The sequence below is a fragment of the Taudactylus pleione genome, unplaced genomic scaffold, assembly GCF_031769625.1.
Source record: "Taudactylus pleione unplaced genomic scaffold, aTauple2 ptg000004l, whole genome shotgun sequence".
Classification (NCBI taxonomy): Eukaryota; Metazoa; Chordata; class Amphibia; order Anura; family Myobatrachidae; genus Taudactylus; species Taudactylus pleione.
In genome coordinates, this window is record NW_028284407.1 from 8,908,244 (window position 1) to 8,930,851 (window position 22,608).

General features: G+C 43.7%; 1 protein-coding gene across 1 annotated transcript in view; it reads right to left on the reverse strand.

The window, feature by feature from the left end:
- Window positions 1-20,170: 20,170 nt before the first annotated feature.
- The window catches only part of LNPK (lunapark, ER junction formation factor), a 107,904-nt gene continuing 105,466 nt past the window's right edge, over window positions 20,171-22,608 (reverse strand). Inside the window, exons 12-13 of the mRNA XM_088473783.1 lie at window positions 22,385-22,552; window positions 20,171-21,147 (exon numbers count right to left, since the gene is read on the reverse strand). Of these exons, the coding sequence (XP_088329909.1) occupies window positions 20,966-21,147; window positions 22,385-22,552 (350 nt within the window). The 3' untranslated portion in view covers window positions 20,171-20,965. The remainder of the gene's footprint in view (window positions 21,148-22,384; window positions 22,553-22,608) is intronic.

A 22,608-nucleotide genomic window follows, 5' to 3' on the forward strand; every position in this document is an offset into this window, starting at 1 on the left:
TTTGGGCGCTCACCTTAGGCGCATGCAGAAGTGCCCTATCTCTAGGTCCGGCGCCCTGCCTGTTGCCGGACATAGAGTGAACACTAAGAGCATAGACTAAGAAGTGGGAGGGGTCAGGAATAGTAAGGGGAGGAGTCTATACAAGGAGCCAGATGCTGACGCAAGGTGGGCCTGTGTGCTCTTTAAATGCCAGGGCCTATTTTTAGTCCCAGTCCAGCCCTGCTGGAGTGGGAACACCTATGCTCCTACTTAGCAAATATACATTGCACCTATTGTATATTAATGTGAGTACTACTAACCATGTCATGTTCTGTCTACCACCATTATTATTATTTCAGGTCTCCTAATATTTTTTAAAAGGCCTTTCAATTAACACTGTGTGGTTCTGGCCTGGGAACACCACCATTACAGAATGAGGAGAGAAAGAGGGACGGTATCAAAGAGGAGAGGGAAGGGGAAAGTGCTGATCAGATAGAGGAGGTGACGGAAGCCAATAAGAAAGGAGTGGACTGACGGCAAAGAGACAATCACAGGCTAGAGAGGGGAGGGAGTTAAAGAGGTGATAAGGGAATGTAATCAATCTGACAGGAAAGGGGAGGTGACAGAAGATGATCAGAGAGGAGGGAGGGCTGGCAATCTGGGCAGTTTTGAGGGAGCATAAAATGTAGAAATGGATCTCAGATCTGTTACATATTTAGCATATAGAGAAAACAAACTGAGATAAAACCAACAGGCGGCCGTCATACTGTGCAGTGCCCCATGAATTATGGAACCCTGGATGTCGCCCTCTGTCCATTTTGGCGCCTGGAGCTCATGCTCCACTGGAACCACCCTAGCTACTCCCCTGGTCCCAGTACATCCTATAGCTGGCTGCACGTCTCAATGCTCACAAGAAGGATGTGGTTTCTTGTAAACCTATTACTATACGGGAGCTGGTCATTGCAATTTCCTTATTTTCCTCTGTGCAAAGCTTCACATCAGGTTATTGGGCTGTTAGAATGTAGAGAGGCCAGCTGAAAGGACAATCCAAAGCAGAGGTTGTATGGGAAAAGCTAAAACAGTATAATGCCACTCACAGCCATCTTTAGATTCTACTTTGGTTTTCTGGCTCACCGGTTACCACTATTAACTCAATCACTGAATAAACCAGGACTTAACAAAATGTAGATTCTAACTTTTGTCATAAAATGTCACAGCAAGTCAGGTCCTTTCTCAGAGTTGCCTACCCTCCCGCATTAAGGTGGGAGCTCCCGCTATCCCGCAAAATAGTAGGCTGAATCCCCTGCATTCCCACTGCCCCGTATAAAAATCCAGATGCACATGCTCGAGTCCGGAGGTGAAGGGGTCAGGGCCTGAGCTTGACTGTGTCAAGACGCAGGGGCGTACTCACCATGGGTCATGGAGGGATGGGAGAGATCTATTAATGTGTGTGTGTAGTGAGATCTATTAATGTGAATGTGATGGGGGAGATCAAGTGTGAATGTGGCAGGGTAGATAAATGAATATCAGTGGGGGAGCTAGGGTTTCAGCTTATAGGAATATAAACCCCCATAGGTGGAGCTAGACACACCCTTTGGGCGGTGCAGACCACGAACCACAACGTCGCATAGCAGCAGGGTTTCAAGAAACTGTTTGGGATCTTGCAATTTTTAGGACTAGGCATGCGCAACCATGAGCAACCATGGGTGATTCAGTCTTATGCAACTCAGTCACATCTCCACTTGCTGCTAAATGATTGTAACTGGACAGTAATGGGGTGTTCGCACATCGGCTAAGGGTTTTGAGGGCATGTCATGGACATGTAAGCGGAATTTGAGGCTATGTTGAGATCCGTCAGATTTCTGAAGGACTGCTTGAACTATGGATGGGCTGGTGCAATGTACACATAGGGCCGGATTCAATTAGCAGCAAAATCAGCAGATTTTTGCAAAAAAAACAGGCTAAATGTTTTCTCCACCTAAGACCAAGAAAAAAAAAATCAAAATCCCTATTTTTGACTAAAAATGTGGGCATTTCTTTCAGAACCCTTTGGACACCCCCCTAATGATAAATTACCCAAAAATTGTGTAATTTGGGGAAAAATGACCAGTAGAAATTTTGGAAGAGAAAAAAAAAAATAGTTGAAAATGGGTTTAACGTATGGGTTCTGGTTTTTCAGGGGGCGGTATGGATACGTCAAGTGTTTTAGACATTGCAAGTGGTCACAGCAGGCGCTTTAACATTTTTTAAAATTGCGCTTTTACAACATGAAAATATACTTGCACCCATTTTAACGTACCCCCAATTTGTCCTGGAAAAAAAATTGCTTTCGATAATTTTTTTTATGTTTTCCCGTATACGCAAATTACCAACCAATACAATTTAAGTACCCAAAATACTGTTATTATGGCCAATCGTACACTTCTAAAGTAATTTCCGATGTACTGTAAGTCAGCCATTTTTTGGGGTAAAGACGCAAATTCCTAAATTTTTTTGTCTATTTATATTTCAACCCTCCTCTTTTCGCCTTTTTTTTTCTTTTTTGTGACCTCTATTAACCTTCTGCATGTACAGGCACTGCATCTCAATACTGGTCTGTATGCAATATGCGCAAACAGCCTGATCTTGCACATAATCTAGCATGCACAGGAAGAAAAAGTTAAAACATAGGGCCTGATGCAGAATGGATCGCTGCTGCAATCACGCACACAGTTCTGCTGTGAAAGTATGCCAATAGTTGCAATCGCAAAGCACTCGCAACATGCAGACGTCCACTTCCCCTCTCACACATCCGTAAAACTTTGCAATCCAGCCAAAGATGAAAGTTATGGTAGACTTAACTAGATAACTCCTTTTCTTTGAGGTACATAGGGATGCCATGGGGGGATATTATGGTTGGAAGTCCAGGCACCAAACAGTTAAAGCTTCTGCTCCCACAATGCCCCGGGTCCTTCCGCATATATACCCCGCCCCTAGCCATAGGGCTTCAGTTTAGTTAACAAGCCTCAAGGTAGGAGAAATAAAGAGGAGAAGGAAGAACAATCATACACCAGAAACACTCTTCCATGAGTTGAGGGAATCTGTGACTGAAAGAATTAAACCCAATGAAGCCAGGTGCATCAGGGTGGGTGCCCTGTGGACTCTATGGACCTCAAAGAAAAAGGGTTATCTAGTTAAGTCTACCATAACTATCATTTTATTCTTTGGGGTCCATAGGGATCCACAGAGATACCATGAGGATGTCCTAAAGCAGATCCCCTAGGGTGGGAGACGCTCCAGAGCAGAAAGGAGAACTCATCGCCCAAAGGAAGCATCCTGAGAGGCAAAAGTATCAAAAGCATAAAACCTAAGAAAAGTGTGGACAGAAGACCACGTGGCTGCATATACAACTGGTCAGCGGGGGCACCATGACTAAATGCCAACGATGGCCCTACAGACCGAGTAGAATGTGCTGTCACTGTGCTTGGGACAGAGAGATCATAATGTGTGTACACCTGATAGTCATGCGTAGCCATGTTGCCAGAGTCTGCTTATTAGCTGCCCATCCTCGCTTGTGAAAACCATATAATACAAAAAGAGCATCTGATTTTCTAAGAGTTTGTACGCTCCACACAGATACAGAGAGCATGAACTACATCCAGGGAGGCTTCATCTACAGAAAGGTCTTGAGCCTGAAAAGCTGGAAGAACAATTTCTTCATTCACATGAAAATAGGACACTACCTTAGGAAGGTAACCCTCCCATGTACGAAGAACAGCTTTATCCTGGTGAAAAATCAAAAATGGGGAGCTACAAGAGAGCTCTGCCAAATCAGAGACTCTGCGAGCAGAAGAAAAAGTTTCTTTGCTGTTAACCACTTCAAATCCACAGAGTCCAAAGGTTCAAATGGGGAAGATTGTAGTCCCTTAAGAACCAAAGACAAATCCCATGGTGCTACTGGTGGAACAAAAGGAGTCTGAATTCGCAAAACTCCTTGGGAAAAATTTACCATCTGGTAATGAAGCAATCTTCTTCTGAAACCAGACTGACAGTGCAGAAACCTGCACTCTCAAAGTGGCCAGGTCTTTGTCTAATCCTGCCTGAAAAAAAGCCAGTACCCTGGAAATCCTGAATATATTAGGATCATACTTCCTATGGGAACACTCATTGACCAAAAGAATACCAAACTCTAATAGATGCGGGCAGAGGGAGGCTTCCATTCCCTAATCATCATTTGAATTACAGTACTGGAAAAACCTTTCGCTCTTAGGATGGAAGATTCAAGAGCCACGCCGTCAAAGCCAGACGGGGTAAATCTGGATGTCTGTACAGACCCTGTGTTAGCAGATCCTGATATAGAGGAAGAGGGTATGGACTGTCTATGGACAGATGCTGGATGTCGATGAACCAATGATGTCTGGGCCAAGCCGAAGCCACCTTTATTACCGTTTTGCCTTCCTATTTGAATTTTCTGAGAACTCTTGGGAGTAGACAAATCGTATGAAAGAGATACGCCAACTTGAAATCCCATCTCACTGCCAATGCATCCACGAAGACTGCTAATGGATCTCTGGACCTGGACCAGTACCTGGGGACCTTGTGGTTGTGGCGAGACGCCATGAGATCTATCTCTGTTAGACCCCATTTGTTTACCAGGAGCTGAAACACTCCCAGATGGAGAGCCCACTCTCCGGCGTGTATGTCCTGGTGACTTAGGAAGTCTGCGATGGGTCTGCGTAGTCACTGCAATCCCAATCGCAGTGAGGCATTCGCGCACTGCGATGCATGCACAGTACACAACAATCGTCCGTCTGCATAAGCTGTTGCAGGTGCAATCCAACCTGAATCAGGCCCATAGTTCACATTGCAATTTTTCTATACATATGGCTAAAATAAAAGGTGTCAGGAGCCCATTTATCATTGTATATTTGTAGCTTAACCACAAATATACAAAGTTTCCCCCAGATGTATGAAGAAGAGACCTGCTATGACCCCTCCATTCCTGCAGGCAGTCGCATCCCCCATCAGTTTCTATGGTGGATGCGATTTTGCCAAATATCTCAACTTCTGAAATGCGATGCATTCCGGAGATTTAACTCCGCAGCTAACGCTATCTGAAGATGGCATTGGCCGCTGTAGCCTATGGGCTACACATTGCATAATTAGCTGGGAGAGGGCTCCCCCGGGACCCTCCCCAGCAATGGTAGCCGTGCATGTGAAGCCCCAGCAGCACTCCAGGCACATTACAGGGGCGGGCTCCTTTCAGGACCCTATCCCTGCGGGTGCCGGATCGCATTTTGCAATGCGATCATAGGCGGTAATGTCATACCCAGATCGCGTTGCAAATGCGATCATTAATAAATGGGCCCCTAAGTGTCTGCTGAAAGATGACAAAACTGTTGTATTCTACACCATCTATATATGTGACTGTAGGAAATGGTAGTTGTGAAAACTGTTGCTTATAGGAATCACATTCAGTTTAGAAATTGACAGCAGCAATCCTACTAGATTGCCACAACAGAGTTTTTCTATGCACTAGCTTTCAGAGGCGTCTATAAGAATGATAGGAGTACACCATCGGACTGCAAGAGTGATGCCCATTTCTGCATTACAAGGTTGCAGTGTACATTTTTAAAAGTATGTATAAGCAGCACCTGGCCCAATCACAACTACACACTGTCCAAACTGACAGGTAAGGTCCGGAGACAGGCGTCATCCTTGATTTAAACCGGCTTAATGGGACACTTCCTGGCAGAGCTGAAAGCAATTCTGTCCCATTATTATTCTTAATCAATATCAAATAATACAAATATTATCTGGAAAAAAAAATGGTACTAATAATTCTGCTAGCTAATGGCTAAAGGACAGTAAATAAGCTCATCTGCTTCTCCTTAGCACTTAATGATTCTCATTGTGTTTTAATAGGCTGATCGCTTGTTGGCACCCTGACAGTCTGTTGTGGTGAATGTGAAAAAGGAGAACAGTAAAAATCCAACTAGAATATTTTCAAACTCCCTTTATAAAGCCCTGCTGGATTTTCCCCCAGTTACAGTATGCTTATGTGTTAAAAAGAGCATTTGCTGAGGCCCCTTATCATAAACAAAATAAATGGATTGGATATTCCAATCCTTATGTAAAATTACTATATAGAGAGTAGATTCCCCTTTGAAATGTACAACTTAACACAAAGCATAAGTCTCAGTTGGTATGTATACAACATGGAGATGTCCTTGTTAAATGACATCTTACTTTGTGCAAAGTTCAAACCACAAGATTCTTTTCTTAGGATGAATTACAAAATGTGACAGCTGAAGAATTTTACACTTGCTGAAAGCAGAGTGCGACAAACATTTCTACGCAGTGGGGCTGTAAAAGGAGACCAGATAATTTTAGAAGCTATAAGACGATTTCCCTTGAGTGGAGTGCTTTAAACGTATAGCTGGGTGCACACTATACGATGTATCGGGCGTCGTGGATCATCGTATGGGGTGTACACCTGATCCTTCGTTCATTGCATTGTCCCATCGGAATGAGATTGCATTACCGGCGGCCAAATGCCGACAAGAAGACCGAGAGGCTGAAATCTCAACAGGCTGAGGTAAGTAGTCTAAACCTAACCCTAGTAGTCTAACCCTAACCTCCCCCTCCCCGCTCCCTAAACCTAACCCTCCCGGGAGGGTGTCTAACCCTAACCTCCCCCAAGGGGTGCCTAACACTAACCCTCCCTGGGGGGGATGCCCTAAACCTAAGCCTCCCCCTCCCGTGGCTAAGAGAATGGGCACCTATACTTACCTCGATCGGGCCAGCAGCGTTCTGCATTCCTGCGTCTGTATCTTGACGCCTGTCATAATTCCTTAGCCGGTATCGGGATTGTGACCGCCTTGCGGCCGCCGGTCATAGAACTACATCCCGTTCCATCTGCTGTTCTGCACGGCAGATGGGACGATGCAATGAACCACGTAGTGCAGTTACATGCAGCATGTAACAATACAATGCGCTGCATACATCGGATTGTACAGTGGGCTCGATTGAGAGACGTACGTTCATCTGTTGATGAATGTACATCTCCGATGGTTAGAAGTCTGCACCAGCGCAGCAGCCGATCTGTGCATGTGCAGAAGGTGTCCTGCAATTATGCTCGTAGACCACACCAAGCCGATGTATGATTAACATGCTGCAGTGTTTGGGGGGCGGGGCAGAGGAGTGGCTCCTGTTTTCCGGGAGGGATGAGGCCAGGGTCTGCGGATGCAGATTCCTGGCCACTGAAGTGACCAGCACTCGGTCAGGCTGCGGGGAGCTTTAGTTCCCGCAGCTTGACCAAAAGAACAGCCATCACGATCATCGGTCGCGATGGTGCTTGCAAATGGAGCAACAAGGTGTCTGACACCACCTTTTGCATTAAGATGGATGGAATTGCAAAGCTGCTTGTGTGCGGCTCTGCCATTCCTTCCATCTCTGAATAGAGTCCAGTGTGCGTCATATCGTTACATCTCACCATCGCATTGTGGGCCTGATTCAGACTTGGGAATAGAGAGAGATGTCTCTCTCAGCTGATCATCTTGGTGAAACCATGCTGCGCTGCAGGTGGAGCAGATTTAAAATGTGCAGAGAGATTTAGATTTGGGAGGAGTGTTTCCAAACTGACATCTAAATTGTAGAGTAATAATAAAGCTGTGCAGTATTTGTGGGCTACATGCAAAAGCAGCCATTGTTTACCCCACATGTAAAAAAATGTATGTATTTACATCCCTTGCATTGCAATATGGTTTGTCCTGGTTCACAGTTGAGAGAGATATCTCACTCTATTCCCAACTCTGAATCAGGCCGTGTGTGTAGCCAGTTTAAGAATGCAGGAACAGGAGCCTGTGCTTCAAAAATGTTTACTTTGAAAAGCCATTTCTGCTACCTTCTACACACAGAAACAGGACCACCAGAGTCCAACAAGCCTTCATTTACTGCATGCCATCTGTCCCAAATGGTCTTCATAGTGACAAATCTATGGACTCGGCAGGAATTCTGAATAGATCCAGCATTCTGCTACTTCTAAAGCTTCCTAATGATCAGGTTGTGGCTGTTATCACAGTAATCACTTTTTTATTAAATAAAGGTCATTCTGCCATGATGCATCACCACACAAACCCTACGTTCCTATTATTATGATTATCTTTTATTTATGAAACACCAAAATAGTACTTAGTGCTGAATAGAGGGGGATCATTATACAAATGGCCTACAATGACATGAAACAAAGGACTCTACCAAAGTGATCTTACAATTGAAGAGGTGGGGGTAGCACCCAATACACATGGTGGAATTACATCTGTTGTATATGTTGGTGGAGATGCATGTTTAAAGATACAGCCTATGTGCTAATTCTTGGTTCCAGATACTGAATGCAGGTACAGCACCAGATCCTGGCGGTTGGTATTAGTTTTTGCAGTAGAGTTACCTGTAGAGACATTCACTACCAGTGGCAGCTCTAGAGGTGGGGCTGGAGCACAGATCAACATTCAAATAGAGGAGCCACCCAAACTGCCACCCCAAACATCACCAGCCGGGACTCACTGGCAGTTGGTGTGGCTCCCCTATGTGAATGTTGGACTGTGCTGGAGCCACAACTGCTCACTACACTCAATGTTTTTGGGAAGCATGCTGTTTTTATAGCATTTCTAAGGCAATTACAAAGGAGCGTTTACTCCATCAATCATTTTCTATGGATATATTTTCAGTCCTCAATATAGGTGTTAAATCACCGCTCTATATGAAACGGACTGCACTTAACTGTAGAAACAGGTTCACACCTTCTGAAGCCACATTTTAGTCACAGACCATGCCTTTATGGACTGCCAGGACGATTACTTTCCATGGAACTGGTAACCGTTAATTCCCTTTTCCTTAGTGGGATGTTTTACTCATACTGCTGACTGGAATATTGACATATCATAGTAGCCCACTGCAGATTATGATAAGGCACCTATATATTACAATATATCTTTTCATCATATGTTTTTATGTATTGATTATATGATTGATGTCTATTGCTTTCTTTTCAATTATTATTTATCGTAGGTGTACTACCATAACTATTTATGAGATGAGACATCTATATTACCCAGCTGCTCCCAAACCACCGAGGAAGGTTTCATTGAGCGCTTATTGCACCACCTATATAATTATAAATGCAACGTTGCTATGCAGTAAAGATTAAATATATATTTACTATTACTCCCAGTTTCAGCATGTTTTGCTTATTACATGTTTGATCAAACCTAACACATTGGGCATGTTCATTTGCACTAATAAATGGGATATTGAGAAAACAGCACGCACTTGTGTCAAACAAAGTCAAAGTCCCGTTATAGTTGCAATACAGTGGATCTCCTCCTTAGCGATGTCTTCGCCCTCTTTCATCCAAGTGTCTCAAAAAAACAGGAAAAAATAAACATTGTAGCATAATAATGTCAGATACTTAATTTGAACACACAATTGTCAAATTGTTTGAGAATAGGTGGTTCTCTTGTCTGTGGGAGTGGCTGCAATACCCTTAGTTGAAAACTTATCCAAAATGTTCCTACTTAAATCGAACAGACCCAGTGTATTTACTCAGAAGAATATAAAGAAAACCAGTGAACCACAACCTGAAGACAGTTCAAGGTATCAAAACCAAACTGGACCAAATAGAAAAACATGCCACATTAGAGATCAAGAATGAGGCACATAAAGTACCCCCGTTATTTTAGATGTAGCCTCAGATTCTTGCATATAACAAGTGTTTTTCACCATCTACCAGGAACTGCTTACACTGTTCTCACAATCAGCATATACAAGGAACGCATCTAGCATAATATAGTCTCAAATAGGTGTATAACAACTTTTAATATTTATTATCACATAAAAAAAAAAAACATGCTGTATCGTCATCCAATAATAAACATTACATAAAAGAGCAGGTGGATTAGCTGCCTAACAGACAGTAGGATTACAGAACATGTCACAATCAGATGGAAGGAACCAGGGATGTTCCCACCTAAAGTCCAGGAAGATGGCAGTTTAAAAAAAAAAAAAAAACACAATGAAATAGAGGTCGGCATATGTAAATCAGTCAAGAAATGTAAAATTCCAGCAAAGCAACATATTTATTGATCAATTGTTTTGAAAGTCTTTCTCCCAAACCTTAACTTCTGGCTGTCAATCATTCAGGAGATGCAAAGGTTTGGGAAATGTATGAAGCGAAGAACATACTGCTGCTCTACTGACAAAGTCTTGTGGGCTCAGGAAGTTTCCACTACTCTTGAAGTGTGCCCTCAGCATCTTTGGCATATGAAGGTCTCTCCTCATAGGCCTGAGAGGACTTCTCAGATCCATCTTGCAATTGTATTCTTGCAAGGAGCCTGGCCTTCAAGAAGTAAACAGAGGTTTTCTGGATATCCTGTGTTTTGGAAAGATAGAGTAGACCTAGCCAAACTGTAAAACTATGTCCCAGCACACTTTACCAGCTGATCAATGGGAGCGTATACTGGGACTTCTAGTTTCACAACAGCTGGAGAGTCATAGGTTGGCCAGGCCTGAAATAGAGCAATCTCAAACTAGATCAACTAAATTTTTTTAGTATATAACATGCATCAGAAGAATTCTTCCTTGCCTGCAGCAAAGCCTAAATAGCTTTAAAGGGGATGGGGGTAAGGGAGCCAGACGGTCAAAATACCAACGATTTTTGTAAGTAATTTTAACCTAATCTGAACTTTTACCCTAACTCTACATCCCCTTTAAAGATCCCTTACTTTCTCAATAATGTCAATTTAACTAAATTGAGATAATCTCATGTAGTTATGTGACCATCTGCCGATCACAAATCGACAGCAGAATGCCAGCTAGGGATTTATGATAGGCGTTGAAATACCCAGGTTTAGGGCAGCTAGAGGGGTTAGCGTTTTTTTTTTTTTTTTGGGGGGGGGGGGGGGGCGGGAGCGGGTGTCAACACACTTACCTACCTCTGTCGGGCAGCCAGTCCTTTCTGTAGAGGATATTGCCACAGCTGCTCTAGAAGCATAAGTTTTGCTACTGAGAACTATGGTCTTCAAGGCGAGAACAGAATTATTGCTATTAGTTGTATTGCTTCCATTATAATTTTTAAATTCCTTGCACTCAGTTTGAATTTCCATGGCCTTGTCAAAGCATCTGCTCTTTTTGCTCTCAGCTCCCTGTGACGAGAATAGAACTTTTCCATCTTGGTGTTTTAACCTGATGTCATCAAGTCTATTTGAGGGATTCTGAAGTTTGGAACCATTTGCTGGAACACCTTTTTGTTCTGCTCATTCTCCTGGATGCATTTGGTAGCAACTGAGGTAATATCCCAAACGGTTATACAGTATTTCCCCACTACATGAACGGCTGTGGGGAATTTGAAATAGTTCTCTGATCATTATGGGGCTGTGGAGATTTGTAGTCTTACTGCTTCTCGGTTTGCTCATGAAAGCTAACACAGACAGGTTGTTAGAAGACAAATTTCAGGTATTTCTGTTCCAGGTTCAAAGTGCTGTATTGCAAACCACACTGCTCTTCCATCGAAAATGTTCCCATGTACTTTTTTTTGGTATATTTGTTGTATGTGCACTATTGATGATGGTTTAAGCAGACTAATAGTCTATACAAGCGGATTCAATGTCACCAAAACAGTACAGGGACTTAAAGAATGGTCAATGAGTAGTGATGTTTGTACGGCCGTACTCACGGTTATATATACTCAGCATACAGATAGAGCGGAACTAGACAGAGAACCAGCCAGTGATGTATGTGGGTAGTGGTGCATATACATGCAGTGACAGCAAGTATTCTATGGTTATATCGTAGGGTGATAAGAGCACCACTGGAGTTTAGTGGAACACAACAGTGGTACGCTGTGGCGTTCCACCACAGTAACAAGATGGCACCACTCATGAGCAGAAGACCAAACAGTGGCCATATCTGTTAGGGATTGAAGACTACCTGAAGAGTAACATTGAGACTTCACAGTAGTGCACTCCATATCTCGACACCCCCCTTGCTGCAAGCTTTTCCATGTTTCACAAATATTTCTGATTTTCAGTACCATTATAGCAACCTGTAAAAAAATTAAGGTTACACAAGCAGGAATATATCAACATTTCAAACAATTCTAGTCAACATTTTTTGGCAAGGATATCAGTAAAGTCCTCACTGGCTGTGTGATCTATGAGTCTTATTCGATTCAGGACGGAATTGCAAAGCTGCTTGGAAGCAGCTTTGCAATTTCCTCCTTGCAAATATGGTAATACAACAGGTGGCATCATGCATTATATATCCAAGCTGCATTGTCCAACGCATCATTGGATCATTTGTGATAACATCGGCGGCTAAGTGACCCATGGGGTGACGCAAGCCTGCCGCCACACTTACAACAGCCGACGGAGATCCTGACCACTCCCCTTCCAACAGCCACAAGCCAGCGTTTCTGGAAACGGAGGGCGGCACTGCCCCCAAATGGCAGCAGACTGTCAACCACTGTCTGCTGCTGCTCTGCGTGCTTTGACGCAGGACCCATACTGTACATGCGCAGTATGGGTCAGGTGCCTGCATAGATTGCCGACCATCGGTAATCTGGGTTCAGCAGTGCACATACATTCCACGTTGAATAAGGCCCTATATCTACAGTCTCTTTGTTCACAAACTCCCGACTGCTGTCAATCTCAACGTTAAGGATATATTTCTTGCTGATGAGACTCTACTTGTTCAAAGGCTCTTTGCCTATTTTGGATTTACACTCACAGCAGTCATTTGACTTTGCTTCCCGGATATCTTGAGACTCACTGAATGCAACATTTGCAAATTCCTCATAGTATCTACTTGGCATTTTTCCACCATTTGAATTCACATAAGTTCTTTTCTGTGGGTGTATGTCCACGCTGATAGCCTCTGGTTCAGATATGTTTACAGCTGCTGGCATATCCAGGGACACATACTTGTTCTGCATTTCCAACTCAAGCTTTTCTTTACGTGTGCTGTTTCTAGGAATATAGCATCTCTTGACTTGACAAGCTTTCTAGTCTTTGGATTCCAGAGTCTGTACCCTTTACTCGCATGGCAATAACCCAAGCATGATACACCTCATGGACTTTGAATCCAGCTAGAGTTTTCTCTCTTTGGGTATGTGTATATAGTAGGGATGTGCGCCGGAACATTTTTGCCGGATTTGGTTCTAATTCGTCGTCTGGCTTTGGATTTGCCAAACTGCGGTGACTGGCTTTGGATTTTTTTACAAAAATGTACAAAAAAAGCTAAAATCACATAAATTGGTCTTTTTTTTCTTCATACAGTATTATTAACCTCAATAACCTTAATTTCCAGTCAATTTAGAACACCTCACAGTTTATAATATTGTTTTCAACATTATTGGCCAAAGGTTGCAGTGAGCTGACTGGTTACCAAGCGACAGAGCAGCGGCACAACGACACAGACACAGTATAAAACATATCTATGACACATTGCCACACAGCAGTGGTAGAAATGAAAAGTAGTGCATCCACCCAGTGGGGTACGGCTAGCAGAATCACAGTACTTTTTACATAGTGGGCTACAGCCCAAGGAGTCACAGTGCACAATTTTATTAACATTACACCGCACATAGTGCCCCTGATTCACATTACACCATAAAGTAGTGTCTCTTATTTATGTTACGACACACAGTAGTGCCCCTTTTACACAATGCCCCCAGCAATAGTGTCCCTTACACAATGCCCCCAGTAGTAGTAGGGCCCCCATAAGCAGGCCCCTAGTAATATGCCCCCATAAGCAGGCCCCCCAGTAGTATGCCCCCCATTAGCAGACTCCCATACGCACATTAAAAAAAAAAAAAAAATTACCTGGATCCCCGCTCCAGCCGCCGTCCGCTCTGCTGCCACACGACGAGGAGGGAGCCGGAAGACGGAACTCATGAGTGAGCTCCAGCCAGCTCCCTCCGTGCAGCAGCCAATGAGAGTCCGTGTGACTCTCATTGGCTGCCGTAACAAACACAGCTGCCGCTGGCGGCTGTATGTTTGTTCTGTGTAGGGCAGACCGCTATCACAGCGGTCTGCCCTACACTCGAGGAGCCCTGATGTCGGATTCTCTAGCGAGAATCCGACATCAGGTGGCCGCCGTTCGGCCCCGAACGGGGATCCGAGTCAGGAGGGGAACACACGAACAGGGTTCGGGTGGACTTGGATCCCCAATGTTCAGAGCGGTTCAGATTCCACAGAATCCGAACCGCTCATCTCTAGTATATAGGCCTTACTCCCACAACCTCTAATATGCTTGACACTGTTTTCCTCCTGACCACGCTTTAATTGGCATTTTGTCTTTTAACCACTTGCCTGGTGTAGTTGCATCATTTGCAAACACACCAGGCTGTGCATTACCTGACACTGTCACAAACAATGCGACCAGTTAGAAATGCACACTGGGCAGCTGCTTCTTGGCATAGGGACCTTCCGGCCCCTCTGTATCCTCCCCCCAGTGCCTGATCAGCAGCAAGAGAGAGAACAAAAGACTGGAACACTCAAGAACCACACTCACAGAGGAGATGGGAAACCAGTGACCAGTAACATAGCCCATATGCAGCCAGGTGCATCAGGGCGGGTGACCTGTGGACCCTATGGACTTCAAAGAAAGAGTTAACAAAAGGTAAGTTCTTACCATAACTAATTTTCTTCTTCAGGATCCATATGCTCGATAGGGAGACCTGGAGGATGCCCCAAAGCAGCCCTTTTAAGGGTAGGGACGCTCCTGCGCTGAGAGGAGAATCCGGCGCCCAAAGAAAGTATCCTGAGAGGCAAAGGTATCTAATGCATAGAACCTTAGAAAGGTCTGGATGGAAGACCACGTGGCCGCCTTGCAAAGCTGAACAGCCGAGACACCACGGCGAACCGCCCACAGACAGAGTAGAATAAGCATTAACAGAAGCTGGAACAGGATGGCCTTCCTGTGTGTAGGCCCCTGAGATAGTCATACGAAGCCATCTAGCCAATGTTTATTGGCAGGCCATCCTTTCTTGTGAAAACCATAGAGCACAAATAAAGGAGTCAGATTTCCGTAAGGAACTGGTACGGTCCACGTAAATCATGAGAGCATGGACCACAATCAAAAGAGGCCTCACCTGCCGAGAGGCCAGGTGACTGAAAGGCCGATACAATAAGTTCCTGAATAAAAAGGAATTCAGAAACCACCTTAGGAAGAAACACAGGGCGAGTGCGACTCACATCCGTGTCTTGGTGAAATATGCAGAAGAGTGAGCCACAGAAAAGTGCCCCCATTCTGACACTCTCCTGGCAGATGCAAACGCCATAAGAAAAAGTCTAAGTAAGGTCTACCGAAACTAGTAGTTCAAATGGAGGCCCCGAAGAACTACTGCCAAATCCCAAGGAGCCCCTAGGAGGGACAAAGGGAGGTAGAATCCAGAGAACACCCTTAAGGAAGGTCTGGATACCTGGGAGAAGAGCAATTCCACGCTGGAACCATACTGACAATGCCTAGACCTGCACTTTCAGGGAAGACAGGGAAATCCTAAACACTTTAGGATCGTAGCTACTGGTACGATACCATTAGAAATATGTATGCCACACTCTTTGGCAGATCCCAGCAGAAGCTGGCTTACACGCTCTAAGCATCCTGATGACAGAGCCAGAGAATCCTTTGGACCTTAGTAGGGACGCAGAGAGACAATCCAGGTCCGGGAAAAGGCAAGAGAGAACAGGTCCGGACGTTGAGGCAGCATGAACAGTGTGGATGGAGAGACGATGAAAAACTAAGTACCAGTTATGTCTGGAGCCACCAGCAGGACAGTACCTTCATCTTGATTGAACTTCCGAAGAACTCGAGGAAGGGAGACCAGAAGAAACAGGTACGCAAATTGGAAGGTCCACTTCAATGACAATGTGTCTCCGAAGGTCACTTCGGTACCTCTACATCTCGATCCGTACACCAGCAGTTTGTGATTGTGTCGGGAGGCCATGAGGGTCACCACTGGGAGGCCCCATCTGCTCTCTAGGAGTTGAAACACCTCTTGGTGAAGAGACCAGTCCCCGGGATGCACGTCATGACGACTGAGGAAGTCTGCTTCCCAAATGAGAACTACCGTAATTAAACACTGCAAAGATGGCCAGGAGGTGGCCCTCGGCCCATGTCAGAATGTGTGACACTTCTGTCATTGCTGCCCGACTTAGAGTGCCTCCTCGATGTAAGCCTGTTGTGACATTGTCAGACTGAACCTATACATGTGTGTTGGGCCAGTGTGAGGGCCCTCAGACAGCTCGAAGTTCCAATATGTTGATTGGCAGGGTTGAATCGATCAATGTCCAACAGCCCTGAAAGGAGTGCGGACCTGTCACAGGGCCCCAGCCACGGAGACTGCTGTAAGGAATACCCAGTCCGGGATCCAAAAAGGGGCGACTTTGTCCAGGAATGATGATGTTCGTCCATGCAAGATGACGTTTTGCCTCTTTCTGAGTTCCGTTTTTTTGGAGGGAAAAATCCGAACTCAACGTGCAAACTCGAACCTATCCGAGCCTGCACATCCCTAATATATATATATATATATATATATATATATATATATATACACATACATACATACATACACACACACATATATACACACACACACACACATTACATACAATATACTGCAAATGGCACTACAATCAACTGCAAAGATTCGGTGTCTGGGAAGGCTATAGAACTGTGTACACTGACCCAAAGGCGAGGTACGCAGCAGGACTGGACCAAACGCTGTCCTAGGAGATCTGTGATGCACAATGGAGATAAAATGGCCGCCGGGAACCTCAGAGGAAGCGTGGCCCAAGGAGGAAGCAGCTCAGCAAAGACAGACCTTAGACTGGAAAGGCACGCTGAGCTGAGGAGCCGCTAGAACAGGGAGTGCTGTCTCCCCTGGCTGACTATTAAACCCCCGGGACACCGGCTTCCTGCACAGATATAGTCCAGGGTATGGGGGGCCTGCGTCCACCTCATCGCCTCCGGTCTGTCCCGAGACCGGAGGCAACGACTGCTCATATGCGGTTCACCGCAAGCGATGACCCGCCTTACCTTGACCCCCTACATCCGACTAGCACGGACCCCAGGGTCCCGCCGAGATCCCCAGATCAGTACTGACGGGAGCAGCAGCACAGACGTCCAATGGACAGACTGTTGCTGCACGCTATGGAGATAGTTTTACTATCAGAAATCCTAAAGATAAGTGACCCGACTCCGGCCAGGCACCAACTCAAACTGAGGTGTGTCTGGCATGGTGGTGGGGTTATAGGGAGAGTAGACCCAGTGCATCCTGGGAGCTGTTAGCTTTAACTGCGTGGTACCCAGATTTGGTTCCCCAACCTATACCCCAAGGTGTCCCTGTGGGGCCTATGGACCCTGAAGAAATGCTACTTTAGGCCTGCATCCTTTAACATACATCTGCCTCTTTTCAGTAGTGTACCATTAGGATGTTTAAATACACCATTCTGTTCTGGCTTGTACGCGATGGTCAAGTGATGCTACATTACATTGTTCTTTAGGAAGAATTCCACATTTATCTTTACATATTCATTTCCATTGTCAGACCTCAAGACTTTCAGTCTGTGACCGGTTTGATTCTCTACTAGTCTCTTGTAATCTGCAAACTTCTTGAACACTTCGCTTTTTTTCTTTGATTAAAGAATAACAGTGGGTCACTCTTGTGAAATCATTGGACCACACACACACACACACACCTGTATGAACCAACTCCAGGGGTGCCTCAGCTCTGCTTGCCAATTCTACAAATGGATTACGGCTTTGCTTCCCTGTTATACAGCTTTCACACATGGTCTTTTCTTTATTAGTCACAGATATTCCTGAAACCATCCCGTTCAGTAGTTTCTGGGGATTGTCATATCTAAGATGACCCAATCTTCTGTGCCAGAGTTCCATAGACTGAGTCAGAAGTCATCATCATATAACACTGCTGTGTGTCAATGCATATACAAGCAGCAATAGTGGGTAGTCTTTGGGTATATTGCAGGGTTGCACTGGAGCTAAGTGAAACACGTCCTTTGTTCCTCTGTGGTGCTCTAACACAGTAACAAGATGGCACCGCATATGTGCAGAAGACCAAACATCCCGACACCCATAGGTAAGTATACGACCATTAACCCTTACCCCTCACGTGTGCCTAAACCTAACCTTCACCCCTAGTGCCTAAACCTAGTTCTGCTAAGATTGTACATCATGAGACAGCTTTGGAATTTTTAGAATCCTCATGACAAAGACGCCTCGTCTCTTGCTGCCTCTGTATGAATCTTTTGATACTGCAGTTTGTTGTGAAGATATTTGGTGACTGTTGCTGTGATTTAAAGGTCATATTTTATTATATCTTCTTCTTGTATAGCAGTTACCCTGGTATTTTATGTATAGTGCTCATTTTTTAAAGTTATAATAAAATTGTTGGATCATCTCCTGACTACACTCTCTTATATTGTATCACTCTTCATGGTCTATATGGGATGTGAGGAATAGAGAGGTTAAAAAAAAAAAAAAAAAGTGTCCAGGATCATAAAGAAAAGCAACTGGGACATAAAAGATACCTTTATGGACATATCTTGATCTCTAGTGAGAGTTGGGGTACGCCCATCTTTCTGCTCATTATTTACTTCACGAGGGTGACAATAATTGGATGAGGGCACGTTGGCGATACGGAAATTGCTATTAAAGATACTTTTATATGAGGAAACCGTAACACTATTACATGCGTACGGTATGACTATTTGTTTGGAACTACACATCCCAGCATGCACTGCCACCTTTTTGATATAACAGCATGCTAAAACTATGGCAGTGCATGCTGGGATGTGTAGTTCCACAGCAGCTGGAGGGCCAAGGTTGAAGACCCCTCTACTACACCATTGTGTTTATCTTTTGTTTCCTTTTCTTCTCCACATTCTGAAAGAACATTTAACAGAAGAAGGGGACTGATTGGAGACTTACTGCAAGGGAGCATATTTGTCTCTATATGGATGGACTTTTCAACAAACTCGAGTAAGACAATAGCCTCTCTGAGATACTGGAATTCAGACCTCCAATGTGGTATTATTGGACCAGTTGTAATAGAGCATTTTTGTTGTATGGTAATGCGCAGTAGTGGGTTCTGTCTACTTCTCTTGTTGACTGTATTTTTGTTGGGTGTTTGATGACCCCCCCCCCTTTGACAGTTTCCCTTTGCAGCCACCTGTGCGTTGTTGTTTTCTATATACATCTATATTTCTATGACCAATGCAACTGTTTTAAAGTATGTTTTTTAATTTCGTATCCCTACAACCTTGGGGCAGTCTACCATCTTCTAAATGTAGAGCAATATTGGCAGATTAAAATACTACTGCTAAATCTACATTTAAATCATAGTACTGGGATATATGATCTCATACAAGATCACTTGGGTTGGGTACAGGATGCTGGCCCTCAGGAACCCAGAGCTCAGAATCCCGTAGCCGGCATCCCTCTGGGTTACAATGCCGACACCTACCGTTAGTAACTAGCCTAACCATAAACCTAATCCTCCCCGCAGCCTAAACCTAACCCCCCTCCACAGCCTAAACCTAACTCCAGGATGTCAGCGGTCAGGACGCTAGCGCCAGGATTCTAGCGCCGGGATCATAACTACATCCCGATCACTTTAAGCCCTAATATTCAATGAACTAATTTTCACTCCTCCACTTTACTGTACTTTGGACACCAAGGACATAGCCTTAGTGTTTGCAGAGGTCCATTTCATTTTCCGTATCTAGTAGTATCTGTCTGCTCAACAATGTCCTTCTCTGTAATGTTTCAAACAAATCTTCATGCAAATGCAGCCTGTCAATTCAACAAGAATGGGTGACATGGATATTTGGCAAGAAGTACACAAGTGAGGTCACTGGTTCCTAGTCAATAGATTGGCCGTATGGTAAGGACTATTGTCAGCTCAGAACATTGTCACCTCCTCTGGGAGACAGGTCTAAACATTTAAAAGTAACCATTAGAGACCTAAAGCAGTTCCAATAAATAGTCATTTTGAATTAAAACAACTTCTACATGTAAATTAGGTTCTCTTTGGCTACAAATGTAATATTTTTGGGTGGAGGAAGGTACAAAATTCTAATGTTGAGGTACAAATTTACAAGAAATTTTCAACAAATAACTTACATTCCCCATGCTAAATAAATCAGACTTTATTTACACTTAACAAAAATACCAAACGAAGACGAGACAAAAAAAAAAAACTCACAAAAAGGCATAACAACTGACTTATGTACCATCATTGTATAAATATAGTTCAATCTTCAAGTACATTACAAACTCTTCCTAGGTTATTTTATGTAAACATGAACCAAATTGCAAACGCATGTAGCTGGTCTGTAAGTCAATCACACAGAAGGACACCCAGATATTTACCTACCAAGTAGACGTGATAAATATTGCTGTAGGTTTACCTTCGATCATACGCCCACCATACATATACTGTGGTGTATCTTGTGACGTTTGTAAACACACGTTCGGTACCAACAGTAGTTTCAGTTTTACCAATCAGACACTTTACATACATCTGCAATTAAAAATATCTCCCAAGTACAAAACCAAATTACCCAAACTCCCTGCTTTCTTACTGCTACATGTAAAATAAATAAACCTGCAAGCTTATTACCTTAAAATACTCAAATGGAAATAAAAAAACAAAACTGTTGGGTATATTTTCTCCATGGTAAGTGATAGGCCAGGGACTTTTTCCACGGTAAGTGTAGGTCAACTCTAGCGTGACAGGAGCTTAAATATGTCAAGTATACATTCCAAGTGCTATACAGCTGCAAATGTCCAAAAGATATGGCACAACATTCTGGTAGTGAGGCAGTTCTAGCTATACCCAGTTATAAGAAGTTTAGTTCCTTGTATTCCTCAAGAAACAACATGTGAGGCCAAGGCTGCCATAAAACAAGGAAGGCACAAAGGACATTCATTCGGTTTCCATCAGAGAATCTTCACTTTCATTTGCCTTAATATTAATTGGCGCTTTAATTTCCTCTGCCGGAGATTCATTGCTTGCTTTTTCAGTTTCGTCAGTCAACTCCTCAGTGCACTGAATCTCCTCCTCAATTAGCTCCTCAGCACCTGGGGTATCTCCTGTCTCTGAGGAGTCTACAAAATAAAACCCACAAAAGGGACATTTCCAGCATTAATATGTGCCCGTATCACTACTATCAGAGCTCTGATCTGTAAATAAGGCAAATGGGACAACAAAATATTTATACAAGCAGATGTATAAACATACACAAGAAAACATAATAAAATATAAAGATAGGTGACATAGCTGGATGTAGTAAAGATGTACATGAGTGGTGAGACATTTGCATGCGCAATATTAATGAATAGCTCTTCCCCTTATATGCATCTTTTGATAGTTATACATCGAACATCCTGTCTTTTACTACTCACTGTAATACATAGAGAAAAACTGAAAGGCAGGTGCAATGTCTGATGATCTCCCATAGTGCGCCCTTGTATGCACATTGGTGGATTTGCGCTGCTGCCTGTAGGCGTCGCAATAGGATATCCATCGACCGCAGCATTACCAAAGGTGCAGTAGCGACTGCGACAAAAGTTTCAGCCGATACTGCAACTGCATCCACCTCTGTCTAATGGAGAAATTGTGCAGGAGAAGCACTTCCTTAGAAAACCCTCGTGTCTTTATTACGATTCCCTAGCAGCTAACAGTCTCTTGGTTCCAATTACAAGCTTGATCCATACCAGATGTGTGATAAAAATACGAGTTTGCATTTTGGGGAAAGAAACCTACATATATTTAAATAAAACAAACAAAAAATAAACCCCAGCGTCTCAGCTGTAGTAAAACACATTTTGGGCCATATTCAATTAGGCTGCGAAAACCTGTTCCTTTATCACCAATGACGTCATTTTCGCCTTTTCCCCGTATTCAATTTTAAAGACTTTTCGCATGTACCCCAAATTTGATGGGACAACTTATTTTTCCCCCAATAAATTGCTAAATATTATTCTTCACGACTATCCCAAAGATGCTATACTGCACCTATTGAGACCATTTAAAGACCCCACATACATTTAGCAGGGCTATTCGGGGGTAACCATAGTGAACCTCCATGTCAGAGCATCTTTTGGGGGTGTCAGGCTGATTTCCCCTAAAATGACAGGACTTTTTGCCGATTTCCTTTTTGCAGAGTCCTGTTTTCGCCGAAATTATATTGAATATGGGGAATAGCGGGGACGAGCGCGATACTTTATCGCTGGCAAAACCTCCGATGACGCTGAAAAGTTCAGCAACGGACTTTTCACCTCAAATTGAATATGGCCCTTAGGTTAAACAAATGTTTACTTTATTATTTTAATGTTATTATACCTGAGGATACTTTGTTTTCCAATTCATCTGTGACAATCTGCATAGTACTAGTAGACTCCTGAGAATCCGTTCTTGGCCTTCTTTCAAGGTTTAAATCTTGAAGTCGTGGAGCTTGTGGACGTGTTTTTCTAGCAGGATTCAGGAAATAACAATAGGCACATCTAAAAGCTAGAGAGAAGACAATAAATCCCCCCACCCAATAAACAAATTATAATTTTGCTAGA